This window comes from Armigeres subalbatus, chromosome 3 (assembly GCF_024139115.2).
Source record: "Armigeres subalbatus isolate Guangzhou_Male chromosome 3, GZ_Asu_2, whole genome shotgun sequence".
Classification (NCBI taxonomy): domain Eukaryota; kingdom Metazoa; phylum Arthropoda; class Insecta; order Diptera; family Culicidae; genus Armigeres; species Armigeres subalbatus.
The window spans coordinates 49,041,829-49,064,442 of record NC_085141.1 but is presented as its reverse complement, the minus strand read 5'-3'; the positions used below and the strand labels follow the sequence as shown (position 1 = coordinate 49,064,442).

Below are 22,614 nucleotides of genomic sequence, written 5' to 3'. Positions count from 1 at the left end.
TTTCAACTTTTGTGCAAATTCCTTTGTTGACAGAGAAATAAACAAATCCAGTAGATATCGTTATTAACGAGGAAAATCACCGTCTGCTTAGAAGAAAGTTTCAGTTCAGTGTTTGGAAACAGCTCTTGTCACACTATTTATAGCATAGGCCGGATCCATTTAGCAGAAGTTAGTATTGTGCCTTGCAACAAAATAACATCTTTCATAATCATTTTTCAAAGCTTCTACAGATCTGGCATTCATCGCTACAAACCACCACGTGGCGGTCAAATTTTCAAAATTATCAAACTACCTTTTTGTTACAGGTATGTTTTTCTTAGGATTACTATGGCGCTTATTTTTTGGATGCGTCGAAAAATAAGCGGATGAGTGAATTTTTTTATGGGTTGTATAATATGTTTGAAAGAATAGAATGCTTAGCCCGATATCTGAACGACGCGAAATTTAGAAGAAAATACCAAAATTTGTTTTGATAACAAATTTAGTTATTATTCAGTTATCAGTAAATCACATGATTGATAACTAAATATCAAGTTGATAATAAGAATAACTAATCGTGTTATCAGTTTGATATCATTTCAGTTATCTGCCTTTGCTCGGGAAGATTATCTACTAAACGCTTATTAGACCGACAACTCTTTTCAAGCACGAGACATAGACAATGCTTGTGTTGGTGCGGGAGAAATTAGTAACTGATGTCATTGAAAGAAGCCGAAAAATGCAGCTTTTAGAGACATCCATCATCCATTGTCCATTCTCCAAAAATATGGCTATGGTGGATAAGCCTCAGGCTGGTAAAAATGGTTCTGGAGCTATGATCTGAGTATTATAGAGATGACATCTATGTACAGCATAGAACATTAGAGTCTTAATACGATACAAAATATTAACATTCAACATGCGACCTTTATAATTGTTAATCGTCCATCTGTATTTTGTCTCTAACAAGATGATAGAAAAAAAACCAGATTAATCCAAGTAGCGGCGATGATTTTTCAATAATTCCCAAATGCAATGTCCGATCGGGCCAAATTTCAATAGAAACCATTGGGACCTCATACCCCTTCAAATGCAACTTGTTGCGAGTAAATCGAATAAGTTCCAAAAAATGTGCCTACAAACACACACATACATACATACATACACACATACAGACATCACCTCGGTTCGTCGAACTGAGTCGATCGGTATATAACACTATGGGTCTCCGGGCCTTCTATCAAAAGTTGTCTTTTGGAGTAATTCTTTAGCCTTTCGGTACAACTTTGTTGTACGAGAAAGGCAAAAAATAAACATTAGAAGTACTTTGCCATATCCAATCCATCATCTAACACAAACGATCTCGTGCAGAACGTTACTACTTTGTTTATATTGACCAATTAGTAACGTTCTGCATGCAATCATTAAGGCAATTGTCATTGTCTATAAGCCAATTGTATCTTTTACCGAAACATTAATAAGGGCCTCTGAAAATTGTGTAATATTTGGTTGATTTTTTTCCTTTATGTACTCTTTTTTTCTTTTCTTTATTTCGTATAGAATCCGAAAATTTAAAATAATATTGATGGTTTTTTTTCTGAGTCGTATGAAAAAAATGTAGGAAGTAGTTCGTTTTGAGTAGTAAACGTCACTTGTGGAACACGTTCGTATGAATAACAGCGACTTTATTACACTACAAATATATACGTTGCTACTCATGTCTGTGATGTAGATTATAAATCAGATTCGCAGTGAAGTGTCGTTGTTGTGATAAGAAAACTAAGAAAATTATGAAATGATCATCGCCATCATGTGGTCTATTTATGTTATGACGTTACAGCCAGTGTTGGTAAAATCACTCATAAATCTCAATCAACGAGCGCTCCCGTGCGATAGAAATCGTCTGCGATTTCAAACGAATGCATCACGCTTGAATTTTTCATGCTAAAACGCATCATTTCACTCATTTTCCAAAAAATCATTTTGGTTTAAAAACGCATTTGAAATCAATTTGGAGGCAATTTATTGCTTATACTTAAAAGAGTGTCTAATATTTCATGCGACAAACGTCAATTCATTGTTTTTAACGAAAGAGAACAAAAGAAAACCTACGATGAAAAAATGGATGACTCAACTCATCCATGAGTTTTTAGGTGCTGAGTTGGGTGCGTTTCAACTCACGCTTGATTTGAATCATCCTTGAGTTTGAGATTTAGAGTTTTTACCAACACTGGCTACAACATGCAGTAAAAAGTAGTAAACTGTAGTAAACGCTCAAGTTCGAATGTAGTATGCGTTACATGTTCGAAAAGTTTTTGACGAAGAACTACGTCTGTTCTTTTTATACCGGGTACACTTTGCGATTGCGAAAATAGAAAACCGTCACGGAAATATGATAAACTTTAAACGTTAATATCTTAGCCGTTTCTCGATGAATTTTCATTTTTTTACCATTCGATCAAGGAAAAGTCAACGTTTCTTTGTATTGTTCTTAAAATACTAATTTTTAACTATTATATTATCGATAATTGCTAAAAAGTTTAGAAACACAAATTTATAACTAAGTGGTGATTATGCCATTCTCGATTCAACATGTTGAATTCGAATTAATGTTGTAAATGCAATGCTTTCATTTATTCATTTATTTAGTCTACATCTAAGCAGAGAACACTAAATCAACAATTTGACGCCACAATACACGGTTCAAGGCTGCATCTCTCCATCCTCGAATACGCCCCACGCTCGCCAAGTCGTTTTGGACCTGGTCTGACCATCTTGCTCGCTGCGCTCCACACCGTCTCGTACCTGCAGGATTACAAGCGAACACCATCTTTGCAGGGTTGCTGTCCGGAATTCACGCAACATGCCCTGCCCATCATACCCTTCCGCCTTTAGCTACCTTCTGGATACTGGGTTCGCCGTAGAGCTGGGCGAGCTCATGGTTCATTCTCCGCCGCCACACACCGTTCTCTTGCACACCGCCAAAGATGGTCCTAAGCACCAGTCTCTCGAATACTCCAAGTGCTTGCAAGTCCTCCTCGAGCATTGTCCATGTTTCATGTCCGTAGAGGACACCCGGTCTTATTAGCGTCTTGTACATGACACATTTGGTGCGGTGGCGAATCTTTTTTGACCGCAGTTTCTTCTGGAGCCCGTAGTAGGCCCGACTTCCACAGATGATACGCCTTCGTATTTCACGACTGACATTGTTATCGGCCGTTAGCAAGGATCCGAGGTAGACGAATTCCTCGACCATCTCGAAGGTATCCCCGTCTATCGTAACACTGCTTCCCAGGCGGGCTCTGTCACGCTCTGTTCCGCCCACAAGCATGTACGTGGTCTTTGAGGCATTCACCACCAGTCCAACTTTTGTTGCTTCATGTTTCAGGCGGGTGTACAGTTCTGCCACCTTTGCAAATGTTCGGCCGACAATGTCCATGTCATCCGCGAAACAAATAAATTGACTGGATCTGTTGAAAATCGTATCCCGGCTGTTACACCGGCTCTCCGCATGACACCTTCTAGCGCAATGTTGAACAACAGGCACGAAAGTCCATCACCTTGTCTTCGTTACCACTGCAATTCGAATGAACTGGAGTGTTCGCTAGAAATTTTCACAGTGTTTTGCACACCATCCGCCGTTACTTTGATCTGTCTGGTAAGCTGCCCAGGGAAGCTGTTCTCGTCCTTGGGTTTCCATAGCTCTATGTGGTGTATACTGTCGTATACCGGCTTGAAATCAACGAACAGACGATGCGTTTGGGACCTGGTATTCAAGGCATTTTTGAAGGATTTGCCGTACAGTAAAGATCTGGTCCGTTGTGGAGCGGCCGTCAACGGAGCTGGCTTGATAACTTCCCACGAACTCATTCACCAATGGTGACAGACGACGGAAAATGATCAGGGATATCACTTTGTAGGCGGCATTAAGGATGGTGATCGCTCGAAAGTTCTCACACTCCAGCTTGTCGCCTTTCTTGTAGATGGGGCATATAACCCCTTCCTTCCACTCCTCCGGTAGCTGTTCAGTTTCCCAGATTCTGACTATCAATTTGTGCAGGCAAGTGGCTAGCTTTTCCGGGCCCATCTTGATGAGCTCAGCTCCGATACCATCCTTACCAGCTGCTTTATTGGTCTTTAGCTGTTGGATGGCATCCTTAACTTCCCTCAAGGTGGGGCTGGTTGGCTTCCATCGTCCGCTGAACTGACGTAGTCATCTCCTCTGCTGCCTTGTCTTTCATTGCCTGTACTCTCAGCGCCATTCAAATGTTCCTCGTAGTGCTGCTTCCACCTTTCGATCACCACACGTTCGTCCGTCAAGATGCTCCCATCCTTATCCGGCACATTTCGGCTCGCGGCACGAAGCCTTTGCGGGATGCGTTGAGCTTCTGGTAGAACTTGCGTGTTTCTTGAGAATGGCACAGCTGTTCTATCTCCTCGCACTCCGCTTCTTCCAGGCGGCGTTTCTTCTTTTGAAAAAGGCGGGTCTGCTGTCTCCGCTTCCGTTCCACGTTCTGCCGGGTACCTTGCTGCAGCGCGACCGCCTGCGCTGCGTCCTTCTCCTCCAGAATCTGTCTGCACTCTTCGTCGAACCAATCGTTCCGTCTCTTCCGGCAACGCTGCCTCGAGATGCTGCGCGTATGCAGTGGCGACATCAGGTTACTTCAGTCGCTCTAGGTCGTACCGCAGCGGTCGTAGGTACCGAACATTGTTGATGACGGATAGTTTGGGCCCAGTTCAACCATCACCAGATAGTGGTCAGAGTCGATGTTAGCGCCACGATATGTCCTGACGTCGATAATGTCGGAGAAGTGCCGTCCATCAATCAGAACGTAGTCGATTTGTGGTTCTGTCTGCAGTGGTGATCTCCAGGTGTACCGATACGGGAGGCTGTGTTGGAGGTAGGTGCTGCGAATGTCCATATTCTTGGAGGCGGCGAAATCAATTAGTCGTAGGCCGTTTTCGTTCGTCAGTCGGTGTGCGCTGAACTTCCCAATAGTCGGTCTAAACTCCTCCTCTTGCCCTTGTCATAAGACGAGTTTGTACAATCCCATTGAATTCCACCACTTAATTGTATCTTGACAGATACGTATTTCGACCTCAACAGTAAGGCCGTCTTCAGTGTCTCGTACTTGACCTGACTCGACAAGTCGAGTCAAGTACGGAACACTGAAGACGGCCTTACTGTTGAGGTCGAAATACGTATCTGCCAAGATACAAGTGGTGGAATTCAATGGGATTGTACAAACTCGTCTTATACATTCTTAGACATTCCACTAAAAAGCTCAAAATAATTTTCTTAACTCCTCCTCTTGGCCAACCTGCGCGTTCTAATCTCCTATGATGATTTTGACGTCGTGGCTTGGGCAGCTGTCGTACTCACGTTCCAGCTGCGCGTAGAATGCGTCCTTATCATCATCAGTGCTTCCGGAGTGTGGACTATGGACGTTGATTATGCTGAAGTTGAAGAACCGGCCTTTGATCCTTAACCTGCACATTCTTTCATTGATCGCCCATCACTATGAAAGCTGTTCCCAGCTCGTGTGTGTTGCCGCAGCTCTGGTAGATGGTATGATTACCTCTCAACGTTCGCACCATTGATCCTTTCCACCAAATAGGTTTGTTGGCAGCGCTATGATGCCGAATCCACAGTCCTTGAGCACATCGGCGAGTATGCGTGTGCTCCCAATGAAGTTGAGAGATTTGCAGTTCCACGAACCGAGTTTCCAATCGATAGTCCCTTTTCGTCGCAGTGGTCTTAGCCGATGGTTTCCGGTCCGTACTCTCTTGTTGATTGTTCGTTGCTTAAGATTTTTAAAGGCTGGCTTGCAGGGCCTGACACCAAACCCCTAAATTTCCGGAGGACCATTTCCACCTTATTTCCGGTGGACCATGGTGCACAGTTTCACTTAAAGTCCCTCGCTGGCACTTGGACGATGATCAGCCGCCCCTAACATGGAGAACAGACGCTGTTGTGAGCCGATCCTGACATGGAGAACAGACGTTCAATAAGATTTGCACCTCCGGATAGGAGCAAATCTTCCCTTCCCTGTCAGCATACGACCATAGTTCCCACCGGGGTTGGTTACCCGATCTTCCCTAAGGTTGCTCGTATCCCGGCCAGCACCGCGGGGAGGTAGGGATAGGAGTTGGTGGGTAAGAGGCTAAGGACCGCGAGATGGTGTCTATTTTATTCCTTCAGGTACGCGATTACCAATGGTACGCTTTACCCAGCATTTGCCGTGCAATGCTTATTGCCTACATTTTATCGGTTAAAAGATTTGATGCAATTCTTCCACACTGCTTAAAAATTAATAAATTATGAGCGTAATGAGTTGCGCCTCGGCTAAAATGATTAATGATTTAATGTGTGAATGTAAATAATGTTTTTGTTGATTAAAAAGTAAAAATATAACCCAAACTGCTGGATTTATTGAAATACAAAAACAATAGTGTCGAACTAGGATATTTGCTCCGTCGAATGAAACCAGTTGCACTCGAATCGGTCAAGTCCTTCTATAAGAAACACGTTTAACAAAAAAAAATCAGATAGTGCTCAGTTTTTCGAGTTGAGTCGATTGATATATAACACTATGGGTCTTCGACCCTCCTTTAATTTTTTTACTTTTATGCATCGCAAGCACAGACATCAAAATCAAGCAACTTTCAGGTTTGGATCTGATTCTTAGAGATGTCGTAAAATCTCGATTAATCGATTAGTAACTAATCGATTACTTTCGATTCTTATCGATTATTGAATCGATTAATCGTTGGGTAGTAATCGATTAAAAATTAATCGATTATCACAACGATGAATCGATTAATCGAAGTAATCGCTTAATTTGCGACATCCTTATGATGTTGTAAAATCCCGATTAATCGATTAGTAACTAATCGATTACTGTTGATTCTTCTCGATTATTGAATCGATTAGTTGTTGGGTAATAATCGATTCAAAATTAATCGATTATCACAACGATTAATCGATTAATCGAAATAATCGATTAATTTGCGACATCTCTACTGATTCTAAGATTTCACGCAAAGCGAACACATCAGCATGAAGGCGCTGGTAGCAGTCTCAACGGAAAGCCATTGTATTGGTGGTGATCGTCGTGGCACTGCAGTGAATACTGTAGCACAGACAAACAGACATAACACTCACGAAGTTTTCATCGTTCACTGATCTACCGGTCAATTTAAATAATCTTTAGTTGGCCAATCGGTCACAAGTGGCGGGCGCATCGCATTTGCTCTAATTTGACGTTTGCTCACTAACGTCATCTTGTTCGTGATTTGCCCAACTAAGTGAAAGCAACAGATGTCGTTAGTGTTTGTACGACGATGAATGTGATGAGTGAATGTTCAATATGCTATGTCTGTTTGTCTGTGGCTGTAGATGACTGAATGATGGCAATGATAGCTCTTTGCTCAGCAGCAGCGTAATTGACTTCTTGCTAAAGTATTAGAAAGCCACCTAAATAAGCAAAAACATATAAATTGAAGATGTCTTTGATAAATGTGAAAATTTGGAGTAGGATGTAAGAAATTTAGCTGGAGAGTTAACCCGTCAAACCTTTCAAAAATTTTATTGATCTTTTAGAAAGCAATTGTACGACACTCTAGAAAACTTAAAGGATTGATGCGTTGCTGAGAGAATCCTTTGAAAATTTAAGATTTGTTAGAAATTTTTTGATAATAAAATTTTGTGTCTCTGTGAATCTTAAATAATTTCTCTAAAATTTAAGACCATATAAGCAAGTATTTTACTTGAATTTTGCGTCTTTCTATCAAAAACTCACTTTGTTGTGGAAGTTTTGGTGTGGCTAAATCGACCCCCCCCCTAGCCCCCTGTATTTATGCCAATGTATAATACTAAACATAATCCGGATCTCCCACTACCAATTCAATAGAAGAAAAGGTGATGATCCGAGGTAATGTTCTATAAATCTGATTCTTTGAAGAAATTCAGGGTGATATCTCATGTGAAAATTACAAAAATGCATACAGTTGTGTGGGAATTTAAAACAATTGTATTTAAATCAATGTAGAATGTCCTACGTCACCTTTGAGTCCCCATCGTTTACTCTGTGGGCTTAACTTTCGAGTAGATACTACAAGCTTTGAGATATGCTGCTTTTTATTCATACGACCCATTGTCTGCGAATTTTATCATTGTGTGCGATCAGTGTCTTATCTATTAACGAACGAAACTAGCCATGTTTATCTTCAACTAAAAGTGGCCGTTTTTACATGCCACAAAGTGTAACGTCGCTATTTCTGATAATAATCAATCTCTCATGATAAACAGTTCCATGCCACGCACTTCCTCGTTGCCTTTTATTGCCCGTACAAGTCTTCGGCAAATATGGCCACCCGGGAAATGATTAGAATTTCTAATCGATTCTGCCGGCTACCGTATTTACGCATGTCACAAGCATTTATCCATCCACCCAGTTGACCATTCATATTCCATCAAGCGAGAGCAGCAACGAACAGCAACGTAGAATTTCGGCAAAGTTCCAAAAACGAATCAACACCACCCAGTGCCAGTGGATAGTTATGCAAGAAGGCGAGGGCAAACGCTGCTGGTTTGATGGCGCGACATCTCATTGGTTTTCCTATTCGGTGTTTGTTATGTTGCTTTCCTCCCATATATGCAAATGTATACAGATTGGCCTTTATGCTGACAGGAAGAACTCGTCGCCGTTGTCATCATCGTCATCGTATGCAAATGGGCCCCAAATCGAATTACGACGCGTCCGTCGTTCGCTCACTTTACAGACACCATTCAGACGCAGCGAACAAGCGTCAACGATTTAGGGTTATTGGTTATGCATTGGTTCCACACTTACGTCAGTGCTCTCTGCCCACATATACGGCGGCGGATGGAAGAGTTGTAAATAATGCGTGATCGAAGCGGGTTTGAACTAGCGACCGGCGTCGCCTAATAACGAGGCGGGTAGGGTTAATGAACCGATCAGTGACTATTATGGTTGCAGTTCACTTCCGGAAATGTGTGAATGCTGTTTTATATTTTGAAATGACACCTCAGCAATGAATTCGGTTCTTGAGCTTGTCGTTTACTTGTTCGTATACTTAAACGTAGCATTTCCGAAGGTTCCTACTTTTAAGATAGGCTTCCCAAAATAACATTGAAAACTTAAATTTATCCGTCTAATGGCGATGATGCTTTACTAACATCTAACTAATGCATCATCTTCGACAGCATATCGAAAGAACTAAGGGGTCGTACTCATATTACGTAAGCACCTACGGGAGAAGGGAGGGGGTCTGTTCTTTTCTTACGCACTTTTCACTTCTCATTTCTCACTTCTCACTAGGAAAAGTGAGTAGTGAGGCGTCTCACTTCGCACTACTCACTTTTTACAGTGAGAAGTGAGAAAAGAGGAGTGAGAAGTGAAACGTCTCGCTACTCACTTCTCATTTCTCATTGCTCACTGTAAAAAGTGAGAAGTGAGTAGTGAGACGTCTCACTTCTTACTTCGCACTACTCACTTTTCACAGTGAGAAGTGAGATGTATCACTTCTCACTTCTCACTGCTAAAAGTGAGTAGTGAGTAGTGAGACATCTCACTACTCACTTCGCGCTTTTCACTTTTAGCAATGAGAAGTGAGAATTGAGGCATTTCACTTCTCACTCCTCATTTCTTACTTTTCAAATGACCTATTCGGACAAATCTCCTGCTCGGCCAAATGACATGTTCGGCCAAATGTCCTATTCGTCCAAATTATCTATTCGGCCAAATGACTTTCGGCCAAACGGCCTTTCACTAAACAAATATTCGGGGTTAAACAAAAAGGTTGAGATAGGCTCGATTTCGAGAAAAACTGGGAACATTGGACGTAGAAACTCTTCTAGTTTTCTGGTCGCATTCTAAATCTTAGTAAGATCTCTAGCAAGATCGGAGGCTAATCCTACGTCTCAAATATTTGTTTCCTGTACAATTATGATGATTACATCCTCCACCGTCCCTCCAGGAAAAAAAATTAACAAGGCGAAACCAACATAATAAGACACTAAACTCTAATACTGATTTTACAAGGTTCTTATGCCGAGTTGTAAGAAAATATAACATTCTCGGGTTGAGTATGTTCGCAGCACAATTTTCTTTTTTAGCACTGAAGGGAATCGAAAATTATTAAGCACTGTGGATGTGCATCTCCAAAACTAAGCTAGTAAACGAAGATTATCTCTCTTCTACGAAATATTGATTTTGCAACGCTGCTTGCTCCAGTTCGCTTTTACGACCGGACACCCGGTCACTCGAACAGACGCAACATCAAGAGTACATACACCGCAAACAGTATACTACACTGCAGAACTCCTTGGTTATTGATTATTTATGCATGCACCGAGGTCCAGTAGTAGGTACGTACAACACAATCTCAAGTATGCTGACCTCAATACTGGGCAAACGAATGGAAATGTCCCTTGTTTGCAATGGCATCCTCTTCAACTTTCGACTACCCTTCCACGGTTTGCTACATATGAATCCTTCACCACTTATTTGTGTAATGATGAAAATCCATATCTACTGTGTAGCAAGACGAAGTACCCGAGAAGGTTCAAGCACCCTTACTCGAGCGCCTCGCATCGGATCTCCACCGCCATCGAGTGGTTGACAAATTGCAGCTAGACCACTAATTATTGCAAAAGTTGCAACAACGTCGTTCCGTGTGTGGTTTTTCTCGTTCAGATTGAAGCGAAATCTCATTTTCTAGCATGGGGGGCGAAGGTAGGTTCGTACCTTGGAGAACATGTTGTCGGTGCCGGGTGATTAAGGCTCGGAGGAATTCATTCATTTGCTAGTAGACAAGCACCGACAGCAAGCCACCGAATGCTGAGCCAATCATAAGGAATGTTTGTATGAACTTAGTTACAGCTTGTATGGCGATTCAAGTAGGTTGATAAATAGATGCCAACGTTGATTATGCCATCAATCGAGCGTACGGAGTGGAGATATATGGCGAACTCCATTAGAAACGTGACTTTTTGTATCACGATCCACGTGCGGAATGGCCAGCATTGTGGTTGGTGCTGCTGATATTGAGCAAGATATGGTGTTTAGCTGGTGGTATCAAATCGATAGTGTTTGTTGCTAATATGTATGTATGACGAGAGGCAAGGTCACCGTTAGAAATATGATAGGAAAGTGTGATTTTCCATTTATGAGGGAAATCAGCGCTATCAATATTTTGCGTGACTTGGTGTGTCATGTGCAATTATCGGCACTTTTATTTTTGCTGTACCTTCTGAACATTAGAGGTGGTTTGTGTGATACAGCTTTTTATAACACTGTAACATTTTTTGTGTTCTTCATTGAAACACAACACTTTTGATCGACATTTATTAATCTGATTATTTGTTCAAATATGTTAGGTTAGGGATTTAGGGACCACCTTTACATCATTTGTGTACCATTGTGTTTGTAGGCATGTGAATGACGCTATTTTGCTTACAGCTTTTCAAGTTTTCTACAATGTTTCCAGAATGGCAACTAATTTCCATATTTGTTTTCTCTTCTCTATTCCGCTTCCAGACAACCGCACCCACGATGGACGAGCGTCGGGTGGCGGATTACTTCGTGGTGGCCGGCATGCCGGAGAACCCGAAGCTACTGAAGGAGAACATCTTCAACGATTCGTCCCACCTGCGATCGGCAGTCACAATCGATCCCATCACCGATATCGGTGTGTTCTTTCCGTCGCTGGGTGAAAAAATTCCCGCAGACTACGAAGTGCTGGAGAACACACCGACCGGTCTGCTGGCAGATCTCAACTATGGTTCGGTGCGAACGACAGCCTGTTTCCTGTATTACCGCCGGGGGAAGGACAAATCTCCGCTGGTTGACATTGGGGTTATGTACGAAGGAGCCGAACGGATCATGCCCGATGCGGAAATCGTGCATTACACCCCAGGCGATCGGTTGGCCAATGTGAACAATTCGTCCGCCAAAACGTTTCTCACATTTCGAAGAGCGAAGAATGACATGCCCTGCAACGAGCTGGTCGTCACCGATCTGTGCGTGGTGGTACCATCCAAGGGGGAGAAACCGCCGCATGCCTTCTGCATGATCCACAAAACGCTCAACAAGGGCATCATGGGCAGCGACGTATATCTGTGCTACAAAAAGTCCATGAACCGTCCGAAGCTCATCAGTTATCAGCCGGAGATTCTGCACAGGTATCCCACGGTGGATCATAACGATTTCCCGCTGAATTTGTGTCCCAGTGTGCCACTGTTCTGCCTGCCGATGGGAACGACGCTTGAAGCATGGCCCCACGTTCCCGGTGGTGATGGGAAGGTTTGTCTGCGTTTGCCTTTCTTCCAAAAGTACATTTTTGTTCACAACATTGTCTTTTTCCAGCTGAAACGGAAGCCAATCCAGCCTATTTTCAGCACGTTTGTGCTGACTGTCAACGATGGAACCTACAAAGTGTACGGTTCGGCCTTAACGTTCTACGAAGATTTTGAGTAAGTATGAAAGAAATATCCTCAAATTCTGCATTTTTGAGTAGTTTTATTCGTTCCGACGGAAATTGATATTTGATCTAATATAGTCCGCGAAGGGTAATGGGAGGTTATGTTAGCCTTAGATGTAACGTTAGCTCATCACGTAGAATAACACTATCCAACAAAATTAAACTTTTATGTTCCTTTCAACCATTTCCAATGTACTTAATAGATTTTTTTACGCTGAATTCAGACACATATCAAGATTTTCTGTAACACGTCCAGTTTTTAAAATAAAAGGGTTTTAATTCACAAAAGTACGTATTTTCATAGAAATTTGGTTTCTTTGCTCTGCAAAGCTCTATGTCAGCTTTTAAATTCGAGAAAAACATTGAAATTTCCAAGTCCCCAGCCACATTCGAATCGACGTTACTCTACACAAACATCTCCTTATTTATTGTGCATCTGGTAGATTTCTCGATGAAAGGAAGCTTCCAGGCCTCTTGAAAGGAGGCTTCCAAGCCTCTTGAAAGGAGGCTTCCAGGCCTCTTGAAAGGAGGCTTCCAAGCCTCTTGAAAGGAGGCTTCCAAGCCTCTTGAAAGGAGGCTTCCAGGCCTCTTGAAAGGAGGCTTCCAGGCCTCTTGAAGGGAGGCTTCCAGGCCTCTTGAAAGGAGGCTTCCAGGCCTCTTGAAAGGAGGCTTCCAGGCCTCTTGAAAGGAGGCTTCCAGGCCTCTTGAAAGGAGGCTTCCAGGCCTCTTGAAAGGAGGCTTCCAGGCCTCTTGAAAGGAGGCTTCCAGGCCTCTTGAAAGGAGGCTTCCAGGCCTCTTGAAAGGAGGCTTCCAGGCCTCTTGAAAGGAGGCTTCCAGGCCTCTTGAAAGGAGGCTTCCAGGCCTCTTGAAAGGAGGCTTCCAGGCCTCTTGAAAAGAAGCTTCCAGGCCTCTTGAAAGGAGGCTTCCAGGCCTCTTGAAAGGAGGCTTCCAGGCCTCTTGAAAGGATGCTTCCAGGCCTCTTGAAAGGATGCTTCCAGGCCTCTTGAAAAAAGGCTTCCAGGCCTCTTGAAAGATGGCTTCCAGGCCTCTTGAAAAGTGGCTTCCAGGCCTCTTGAAAGGTGGCTTCCAGGCCTCTTGAAAGGAGGCTTCCAGGCCTCTTGAAAGGAGGCTTCCAGGCCTCTTGAAAGGAGGCTTCCAGGCCTCTTGAAAGGAGGCTTGCAGGCCTCTTGAAAGGAGGCTTCCAGGCCTCTTGAAAGGAGGCTTCCAGGCCTCTTGAAAGGAGGCTTCCAGGCCTCTTGAAAGGAGGCTTCCAGGCCTCTTGAAAGGAGGCTTCCAGGCCTCTTGAAAGGAGGCTTCCAGGCCTCTTGAAAGGAGGCTTCCAGGCCTCTTGAAAGGAGGCTTCCAGGCCTCTTGAAAGGAGGCTTCCAGGCCTCTTGAAAGGAGGCTTCCAGGCCTCTTGAAAGGAGGCTTCCAGGCCTCTTGAAAGGAGGCTTCCAGGCCTCTTGAAAGGAGGCTTCCAGGCCTCTTGAAAGGAGGCTTTCAGGCCTCTTGAAAGGAGGCTTTCAGGCCTCTTGAAAGGAGGCTTTCAGGCCTCTTGAAAGGAGGCTTTCAGGCCTCTTGAAAGGAGGCTTCCAGGCCTCTTGAGAGGAGGCTTCCAGGCCTCTTGAAAGGAGGCTTCCAGGCCTCTTGAAAGGAGGCTTCCAGGCCTCTTGAAAGGAGGCTTCCAGGCCTCTTGAAAGGAGGCTTCCAGGCCTCTTGAAAGGAGGCTTCCAGGCCTCTTGAAAGGAGGCTTCCAGGCCTCTTGAAAGGAGGCTTCCAGGCCTCTTGAAAGGAGGCTTCCAGGCCTCTTGAAAGGAGGCTTCCAGGCCTCTTGAAAGGAGGCTTCCAGGCCTCTTGAAAGGAGGCTTCCAGGCCTCTTGAAAGGAGGCTTCCAGGCCTCTTGAAAGGAGGCTTCCACGCCTCTTGAAAGGAGGCTTCCACGCCTCTTGAAAGGAGGCTTCCAGGCCTCTTGAAAGGAGGCTTCCAGGCCTCTTGCAAGGAGGCTTCCAGGCCTCTTGCAAGGAGGCTTCCAGGCCTCTTGCAAGGAGGCTTCCAGGCCTCTTGCAAGGAGGCTTCCAGGCCTCTTGCAAGGAGGCTTCCAGGCCTCTTGCAAGGAGGCTGCCGGCCCCCCTGGAAGGAGGCTTCCAGGCCTCTTGCAAGGAGGCTTCCAGGCCTCTTGCAAGGAGGCTTCCAGGCCTCTTGCAAGGAGGCTTCCAGGCCTCTTGAAAGGAGGCTTCCAGGCCTCTTGCAAGGAGGCTTCCAGGCCTCTTGCAAGGAGGCTTCCAGGCCTCTTGCAAGGAGGCTTCCAGGCCTCTTGCAAGGAGGCTTCCAGGCCTCTTGAAAGGAGGCTTCCAGGCCTCTTGCAAGGAGGCTTCCAGGCCTCTTGCAAGGAGGCTTCCAGGCCTCTTGAAAGGAGGCTACTAGGCCTCTTGAAAGGAGGCTACTAGGCCTCTTGAAAGGAGGCTACTAGGCCTCTTGAAAGGAGGCTTCCAGGCCTCTTGAAAGGAGGCTTCCAGGCCTCTTGAAAGGAGGCTTCCAGGCCTCTTGAAAGGAGGCTTCCAGGCCTCTTGAAAGGAGGCTTCCAGGCCTCTTGAAAGGAGGCTTCCAGGCCTCTTGAAAGGAGGCTTCCAGGCCTCTTGAAAGGAGGCTTCCAGGCCTCTTGAAAGGAGGCTTCCAGGCCTCTTGAAAGGAGGCTTCCAGGCCTCTTGAAAGTAGGCTTCCAGGCCTCTTGAAAGTAGGCTTCCAGGCCTCTTGAAAGGAGGCTTCCAGGCCTCTTGAAAGGAGGCTTCCAGGCCTCTTGAAAGGGGGCTTCCAGGCCTCTTGAAAGGGGGCTTCCAGGCCTCTTGAAAGGGGGCTTCCAGGCCTCTTGAAAGGAGGCTTCCAGGCCTCTTGAAAGGAGGCTTCCAGGCCTCTTGAAAGGAGGCTTCCAGGCCTCTTGCAAGGAGGCTTCCAGGCCTCTTGCAAGGAGGCTTCCAGGCCTCTTGCAAGGAGGCTTCCAGGCCTCTTGCAAGGAGGCTTCCAGGCCTCTTGCAAGGAGGCTTCCAGGCCTCTTGCAAGGAGGCTTCCAGGCCTCTTGCAAGGAGGCTTCCAGGCCTCTTGCAAGGAGGCTTCCAGGCCTCTTGCAAGGAGGCTTCCAGGCCTCTTGCAAGGAGGCTTCCAGGCCTCTTGCAAGGAGGCTTCCAGGCCTCTTGCAAGGAGGCTTCCAGGTCTCTTGCAAGGAGGCTTCCAGGTCTCTTGCAAGGAGGCTTCCAGGCCTCTTGAAAGAAGGCTTCCAGGCATCTAATCCTAGTTTATTTTTGGCTGCAATACATCGGAAATCAGAAAAGGGGATCAAGTCTCCCCAGTCTCCCCTACTTAAGTAAGAATCTACTTAATCTCGAACTACTGTACAAATAGCATTTAAATCTATATTTTCTTGCGTATCGTTTTTTTTTTGCGGAATCAAAATGCATAAATCAAAACATTTGCATTTGAAAGAAAATTCAGGGATCTGTATTTTGCCCAATAATACTTATGAACTATTCTGCTTCCCACCATGATCTCTTTCTAGTGAACAACTACTAAATGACCAGCAACGAGAACTGCTCGAATGGGGTTCTGATTCACACAAAACCTATTCTTTACACGTGAACAAATCTATCTGCCTTCTGTCCAGGTGGCCTTTTGGCGATACTTTCGATAAATGGCTCCAGTTTTTGCATGTAAGTCTATCATCACATTCAGTCTGACTTGAAAACTAACGTCACCTGAATACTTTCAGCAAATCTCCATATTTGATGAACCTCTTCCGGTTCCGATCGAGCGATACATAACCCATCTGCTCGATGAGGTTCCGTTTCCTTCCCCGAGCATTATGTTGCATTTGTCCAGCATTAACAACGATCGAATTCTGCTCACACTTCCGGAAGACTCGCCTCTTCCCCGGAGTGGAGCTGGATTCCGGCAACTGTTATCCAATCTAGGTCCGGAAAACTGTCTTCACGTCCTGCTTTTGGTCATGACCGAACAGAAGATTCTAATCCATTCGCTGCGACCTGCCATACTGACAGCCGTTGCCGAAGCTGTCTCGTCCTTCCTTTTCCCCTTCAAATGGCAGTGTCCCTACATTCCATTATGTCCACTGGGTCTGGCGGAGGTTCTGCATGCTCCACTGCCCTATCTCATCGGAGTAGACTCCAGATTCTTCGATCTGTACGAACCGCCAAGCGATGTGACCTGCGTCGATCTCGACACGAACACGATCGGTTTGTGCGAATCGCAGAAACATCTCAACACAAAGCTACTACCCAAACGAGCGGCTCGCATCTTGAAGCAAACGCTTCGCAACTTGGACGATCTCAGCCAAACCAGCTCGAACGAATCGTCCAACAGTTTGGACCGGGACTTCAAGAAGAAAAAACGCGAACAAAATCTCGAGCAACGGATACAAGAAGCGTTCCTACAGTTCATGGCGTCGATTCTAAAAGGTTACAAGGAATACCTGGTTCCAATTTCAAAGGCACCCACCAGTCGTGCCACTGATCCGGATGCACTGTTCCAGATGAATGCGTTCCTGCGATCGAGGGACAAAGCCCATCATAAATTCTTTCAAATGCTCATGAAAACACAAATGTTCATCAAGTTCATCGAAGAACGATCGTTCGTGTCCGATGGTGATCACAACTTAGCGTTCTTTGACGAGTGCGCTGAGAAGGTAAGCGCTTACGAGGATACTCCCACAGAGATCAAACTGATCGAGTGGGACGCTGGTCACGGTAGTGAGCGAACCAAAGTTATACTGCCTCCGGAATGCCAGCCAGGACTATCTGAGAAGGACTTCATTTACGGATCGTTCGTTCTGAACCCTATCCTGTTGAAACAATCCCGACGAAGTTTATTGGTCAACGCGCTCCAGCAACACAACAGCTTAGCGCCAGGCTCTCCGATGGCCCGTCGTACGAAACATGAGATTAAAACGGCCCAGAAGTTGGCACGCAAGAACCAGGGCAATCCCGAACTATGGGCCAAACACCTACTAGCGGCCTGCTACTCGATCTACTTCATGGTCTTGCCCAGCTTGATCTCGGAGAATGCCGGCCGGGAACACGCCATCTTGAAAGCCGCCTACGATCTGCTAGGAAAGGCTTGCAAACTAAAAATTCAGTGTGACGAGGTCTGCTATCGAATTATGATGCAGCTGTGTGGAATGCACAACCTGCCTGTTCTGGCCGTTCGTTTGCATTATCTAATGAAGCGCTCGGGAATTCAGCCGAACGCGCTTACCTACGGCTTCTACAATCGATGCGTGTTGGAAGCGCAGTGGCCTTCAGACTCCATTTTATCCAGTCAAATGCGCTGGAATCGTCTTAGAAACATCGTAATGGGCGCTGCCCATTTCAAGCGAGCGGGTAAGAGGTTCGCCGCTCGGCGAAGACTCTCCGTTTCGCAAGAGAACAATCTCAGTACACTGGAATCCGTTGATGGAACGTCTAGAACCAGTCTGGATTCGGGAATCTCGCAGGCAGAGCATCAATCTAACTCCGCTATCGACTATGCAGCGTTTGATAAGCTCCGTGGACGATTAGGAGCAATCGTACGACAATCCGCCGCCCATCAGGAATCATCGGACGTATTATCTAGTGCCGGATTGCTCATCACCGGCGAAGCAGGGTTGAAGATTAGTCCGAAAGAAAAGCAATCCTCCTTCAAGCCTACAAGATCCTGCGATTTGAGTCCACGTATGCTGGCCCGGGCAGACAGTTTTGCCGGCGATTCCAAGTTCATCGATAAGCTGCAGAAACAGTTTCCCAACGGAGGAGTGGCGCCCAATGGCACGATCGGAGACAGTGCGGTAACTAAGGTGAAACGAGCGTTGGATTTCCAGAATGAAACGGAAAACAGTTCACAGGAAGAGCTGGTGGACGACAAAGACAACGGGAAAGGAAGTCCAACCAAGTGAGTTTTAGGGATGATGCTTTTCTGACATTTGAACTGATCAATTTCTTTCCAAATGTAGGGTTTCTCCTCGGACGCTGGTGACTCAGGATGATCCACTGGGTGCGTTAAACGACGACGGAAACGACGAGATGTTAGAAGTGCGAAACGCAACAGAGAAGCTTTCTCTGACGGGTGCCAACGGAACTGGTGGCCAGAATGGAATCCATCACAACAATACCATCTATACGGATCAACCGATCCTATTTAAGGGTCAGCGATCCGCCACGTTCGACGACTCGTTACAACTGAACAAGAGCATGCAGCGGTCGGAGACGATGCCCGTGACCAGTTCGGTAACGTCCAGCTTTGCCAGTATCGGATCGTCCTTGAAGTTCAACTTTGGGTGAGTATAAAGGGAAAATGCATGAATACTAAGTGGTTGATCGTTGTCATTCTCGATGTCGTTTAGCAAGTTGAGTTGTATTTGGAATGATGCATGCCTAAATTGTTCATTTTGGGGATATCGAAAGGTGTTCGAATCATTGTGAGTAGGACGGATGTATAACATTTCTTGGCAAACTAGTCTACGGTCGATGATCAATTATTGGTTTTCTATCTACGAAAGGACAACAACTTTTGTTTATTTTACAATTTTATTCTTTTTCTTAATTATTCCAACACTTTTGGCACAATTATTTAATTTATTATGTCTTTTTAATTTCATAATTTTTATCTTTTTATAGTATCTGTTTTTCTATTTTATTAATTTTTTGAAATAATTTTTACCATTTTTTTTTTTTATTTTCTTCCACTACCTATATATTTTTTTCTTATTCGCTAATGTGGAACAAAAAGTCGCAAAAGGCATACTGCAAACAAGTTTACCGAGAAATGTTTTTACAATTAACCAAACTTACATTCGAGTTCGATTCGATCGCCCAACATCATAGGCTCGTTAACTTAGGCTCTCCCTTTTATTACGCATTATAATTTCCCGTACTCATAACTCATGTTTATATTTTGGTAGCCGTTACTCACCTGCACGTTTATCCATGAAAAAAGATTTCAAATCCCTGTCAACGAACGTGATAGAAAGCATTTCCAGCGTCAGGTAAGTGCACGTCATGTCCCAGAATGATATTCTTCCAAAAACGTGATCGTTCGATGTTCGATGTTGTTGAGTGTAGTAGCCCTGAAGCCCTTCAAATACAATCACCTATCGTGCCTAACGTAAATTATCCGCCCTATTCCAGTCCCAGTCTGACGGGTAAGAAGTCGAACGAGATCCTCCAGGGTGGTCTCAGTAGTATCAAGAACGCAGCCACTTCGGTTGCGAAAAAGCTAGACGAAATCAAGGAAGCCATATCGGCGAACACAACGCCGGTGAAGACTGGATCCGGTACAATCAACGGTAGCAATGGGTTGGAAAGGGAAGGACTTGGTTCAGAAAGTGACCTTCAAAATGAGGACGGAGTCAACGGCAATCGATCGCGGAGGGTTTCGAGCGAATTTGATCTCTGGGGCCGGTTCAGTGAGTCTAGGAAATCCAGCTACAATAATCTTGTGCCTCTTGGAGAGAATGCCACATCCAACAATAGTTTGAACACGTACCCCACTCTGCCGGACAATGTCTACACAGTGGTGGCTGAGGTAGGATTTTAGTAACGTTGATGAATTTCTCAATACAAACTTTCAATTCAATTTTTTCTTAGGTTTCCGAACCAAACGAATCCGATATAGTCCTGCAAATTACATCCTGCTCTCAGTGCCACAATTGTTCGGTCCTACTGTATGATGAAGATGTGATGGCAGGCTGGTCGGCGGAAGATTCGAATTTGAACACTACATGTCACGCCTGCACCAAGGTAACGGTTCCATTCTTGAACGTTTTCGTTATCTCTGAAGAGCACCGGTCAAACCAATCGGCGATAGCAAAACAGCAGCAACAACAAGCGGACGTGATATCCGTGCCATATCTTAATCCATTGGTTCTTCGGAAGGAACTGGAGAACATCCTGAGCCAAGAAGGAGATCTCGCACTGTCCAAACCAAGTTTCGTCGAGGAGCATCCCATCATCTACTGGAACTTGGTGTGGTTCATGGAGCGAATTGACGTCAGTACGCATTTGCCGAACCTCTCACTCCCTAAGCAGGTAAGTTCTGAGTTCGTTAGCCTTAAAACATAGTTCAAACCATCTGCTCCATTTCAGAACGAAGAAAATTTGGACCCTTTGAGCAATCTGAAAACCGTCTCTGTTCATTGTTTGTGGGATAATCCACGATTACACTCGGAGGCTGGACCGGCCATGTACATGCTGTGGCGACAAAACCAACCAGCTAGTCCACTTTTAAAGGCCCTACTCACCGATCAAACCTCGATCAACCGGGCGTAAGTTATTATTGATTAAATATCGTGTATTAAAACTAATAATTTCATCGTTTCCTACATACCAGCGTCATGCAACAGGTCATAGCATCAATCCGCTGCAACGATCTGCTCACCCCAGTCAAACGGTTGGCCAACGAACGGCACAAGCTCAAGCACCGCGGTGTTGATCGCACGCACTCGATCTACAGGGACATCCTATTTCTAGCGTTCATCGCCATCGGTCGATCGAACATCGATCTGATTTCGTTCCATCGAGAGTATGGCGCAGTGTTCGACAAACTCACCGAGAAGGAATGCAACACCTACTACCGGAGCCAGGATCTACCGCCTTCGTCGGCGGCCATCTTCTGTCGGGCATACTTCAAGCCGCTGATGCTGCCCTGACCGCAAATGAATCGATTGCGACACGATCTCGTTGTTGGATCGCAATCTTGTGCGCTAGGGAATAGGTAGCCACCGGGTCAGACGGTCAGAAATAGGGTCGCCTACCTTCGCCGAGCAAGGTAAGTGATCACACGTGATAGGATCGTTTATCCTTTGTAAATTTTTTAAACATTGAAGGACAACAATAAATTATGTGTAGGTAAATGAGAGATAATCCATTTTTTTCTCAAAGAATCGCTAACTAATAGATTGATTGCATCATCTCATCGTGAAAATAAAGCACCAACTACAAACGTAGAGGTTATGGATACATAACGTCTATGTTCAATAAATTCATCCTGCTTATAGGAAAAGGAAGCTGTTGTAGCAGTAAATTATTAGTAATAAAATAAATGACTACAACACTTAATCAAACCACAAACACTAACCCATATAGCAGAAATCAAATGAGATTAGTCGCAGAAATGCTTCGTGTTGACGACATACCGCAATCAGATTATAATACTTATTTTATTGACCTTTGCAACTGCGCAATGCCTAATACTGAAAACAGTAAACATTTCGAAGGAATTTTGTGATACCAATTATAGTAAAGGATAGGTTCCGCTTTCTTTTGGCACACTTGCATGAGATTTGCGAACGATTTCCAACCTACACATTTAGGTTATGTCATATCAACGTATTGGCAATATATAGGAGCTTTTTTATGTGTTAGTTACTGTGTTAGCTATTAAGTATAGTTATTGAGATAAATGCTTTGACAAACTTTCTACTTTGTTAGATGTATTTTAGGCTATGAAATTTTGCCTTCTTTTGTTCTAAGGTCTGCTGCAAATCAATAGAGAAGGATTAATGCGGTAGGAGATCGTGGGGTAATGATCATTTCCGGTATATTACTGTTTGTTCGAGGTATCGGGAAAACAGTTCTGAAGCGCATGTCCCTTAGAAACATTGCTGAAATCACAGAGTATTATTTCCAATGGAAATGTATTACCCCACGATTCCCTAGCATTCATAATTTTAAAGCGGCACGAAATGAGCAGAAAGTTCGATGTTATGTTAGGGTCAATGGTTTACAAGACATGGCTGACAAATAGGTGGAATGAATAAAGCATATATATGTGCAAATCCAGGATGGTTCGACATGGAAGTGAGGATATCACATCCCTTGATCATTTAGTTTGGGTTTTTCTCGTTTATTTAGCTTTCATTTAATTGTAATGCTGACACCATTAGGGCATACTTGTTTCTCCACTAAATTATAAATCCAGCTTACTTGATACTTGATAAGCTACAGCTCTTCGACGAACCTACGCCGAATGGAGTATCATTCTCCACTGGACTCGATCCAGGACAACGGGACTTAAGCTGGTTACGAAGTCCGTATTTGCAGCTGCAATACACCTTTTCACCTCGCGGGTAATATCATTATCGCACGT

General features: G+C 44.6%; 1 protein-coding gene across 7 annotated transcripts in view; it reads left to right on the top strand.

Annotated features, from left to right (window-relative positions):
* Positions 1-22,305, top strand: part of LOC134223734 (DENN domain-containing protein Crag) — a 77,197-nt gene extending 54,892 nt beyond the window's left edge. For 6 of the 7 annotated variants that reach the window (XM_062702926.1, XM_062702924.1, XM_062702923.1 and 3 more), the window contains 10 exons: positions 11,544-12,308; positions 12,372-12,478; positions 16,037-16,187; positions 16,247-18,420; positions 18,482-18,805; positions 19,430-19,513; positions 19,656-20,052; positions 20,115-20,555; positions 20,613-20,791; positions 20,857-22,305. In XM_062702926.1, the coding sequence (XP_062558910.1) occupies positions 11,559-12,308; positions 12,372-12,478; positions 16,037-16,187; positions 16,247-18,420; positions 18,482-18,805; positions 19,430-19,513; positions 19,656-20,052; positions 20,115-20,555; positions 20,613-20,791; positions 20,857-21,175 (4,926 nt within the window). In that variant the 5' untranslated portion in view covers positions 11,544-11,558 and the 3' untranslated portion in view covers positions 21,176-22,305. The remainder of the gene's footprint in view (positions 1-11,543; positions 12,309-12,371; positions 12,479-16,036; positions 16,188-16,246; positions 18,421-18,481; positions 18,806-19,429; positions 19,514-19,655; positions 20,053-20,114; positions 20,556-20,612; positions 20,792-20,856) is intronic. The other variant, XM_062702927.1, reaches the window with a different exon arrangement.
* The last annotated feature ends 309 nt before the right edge of the window (positions 22,306-22,614 follow it).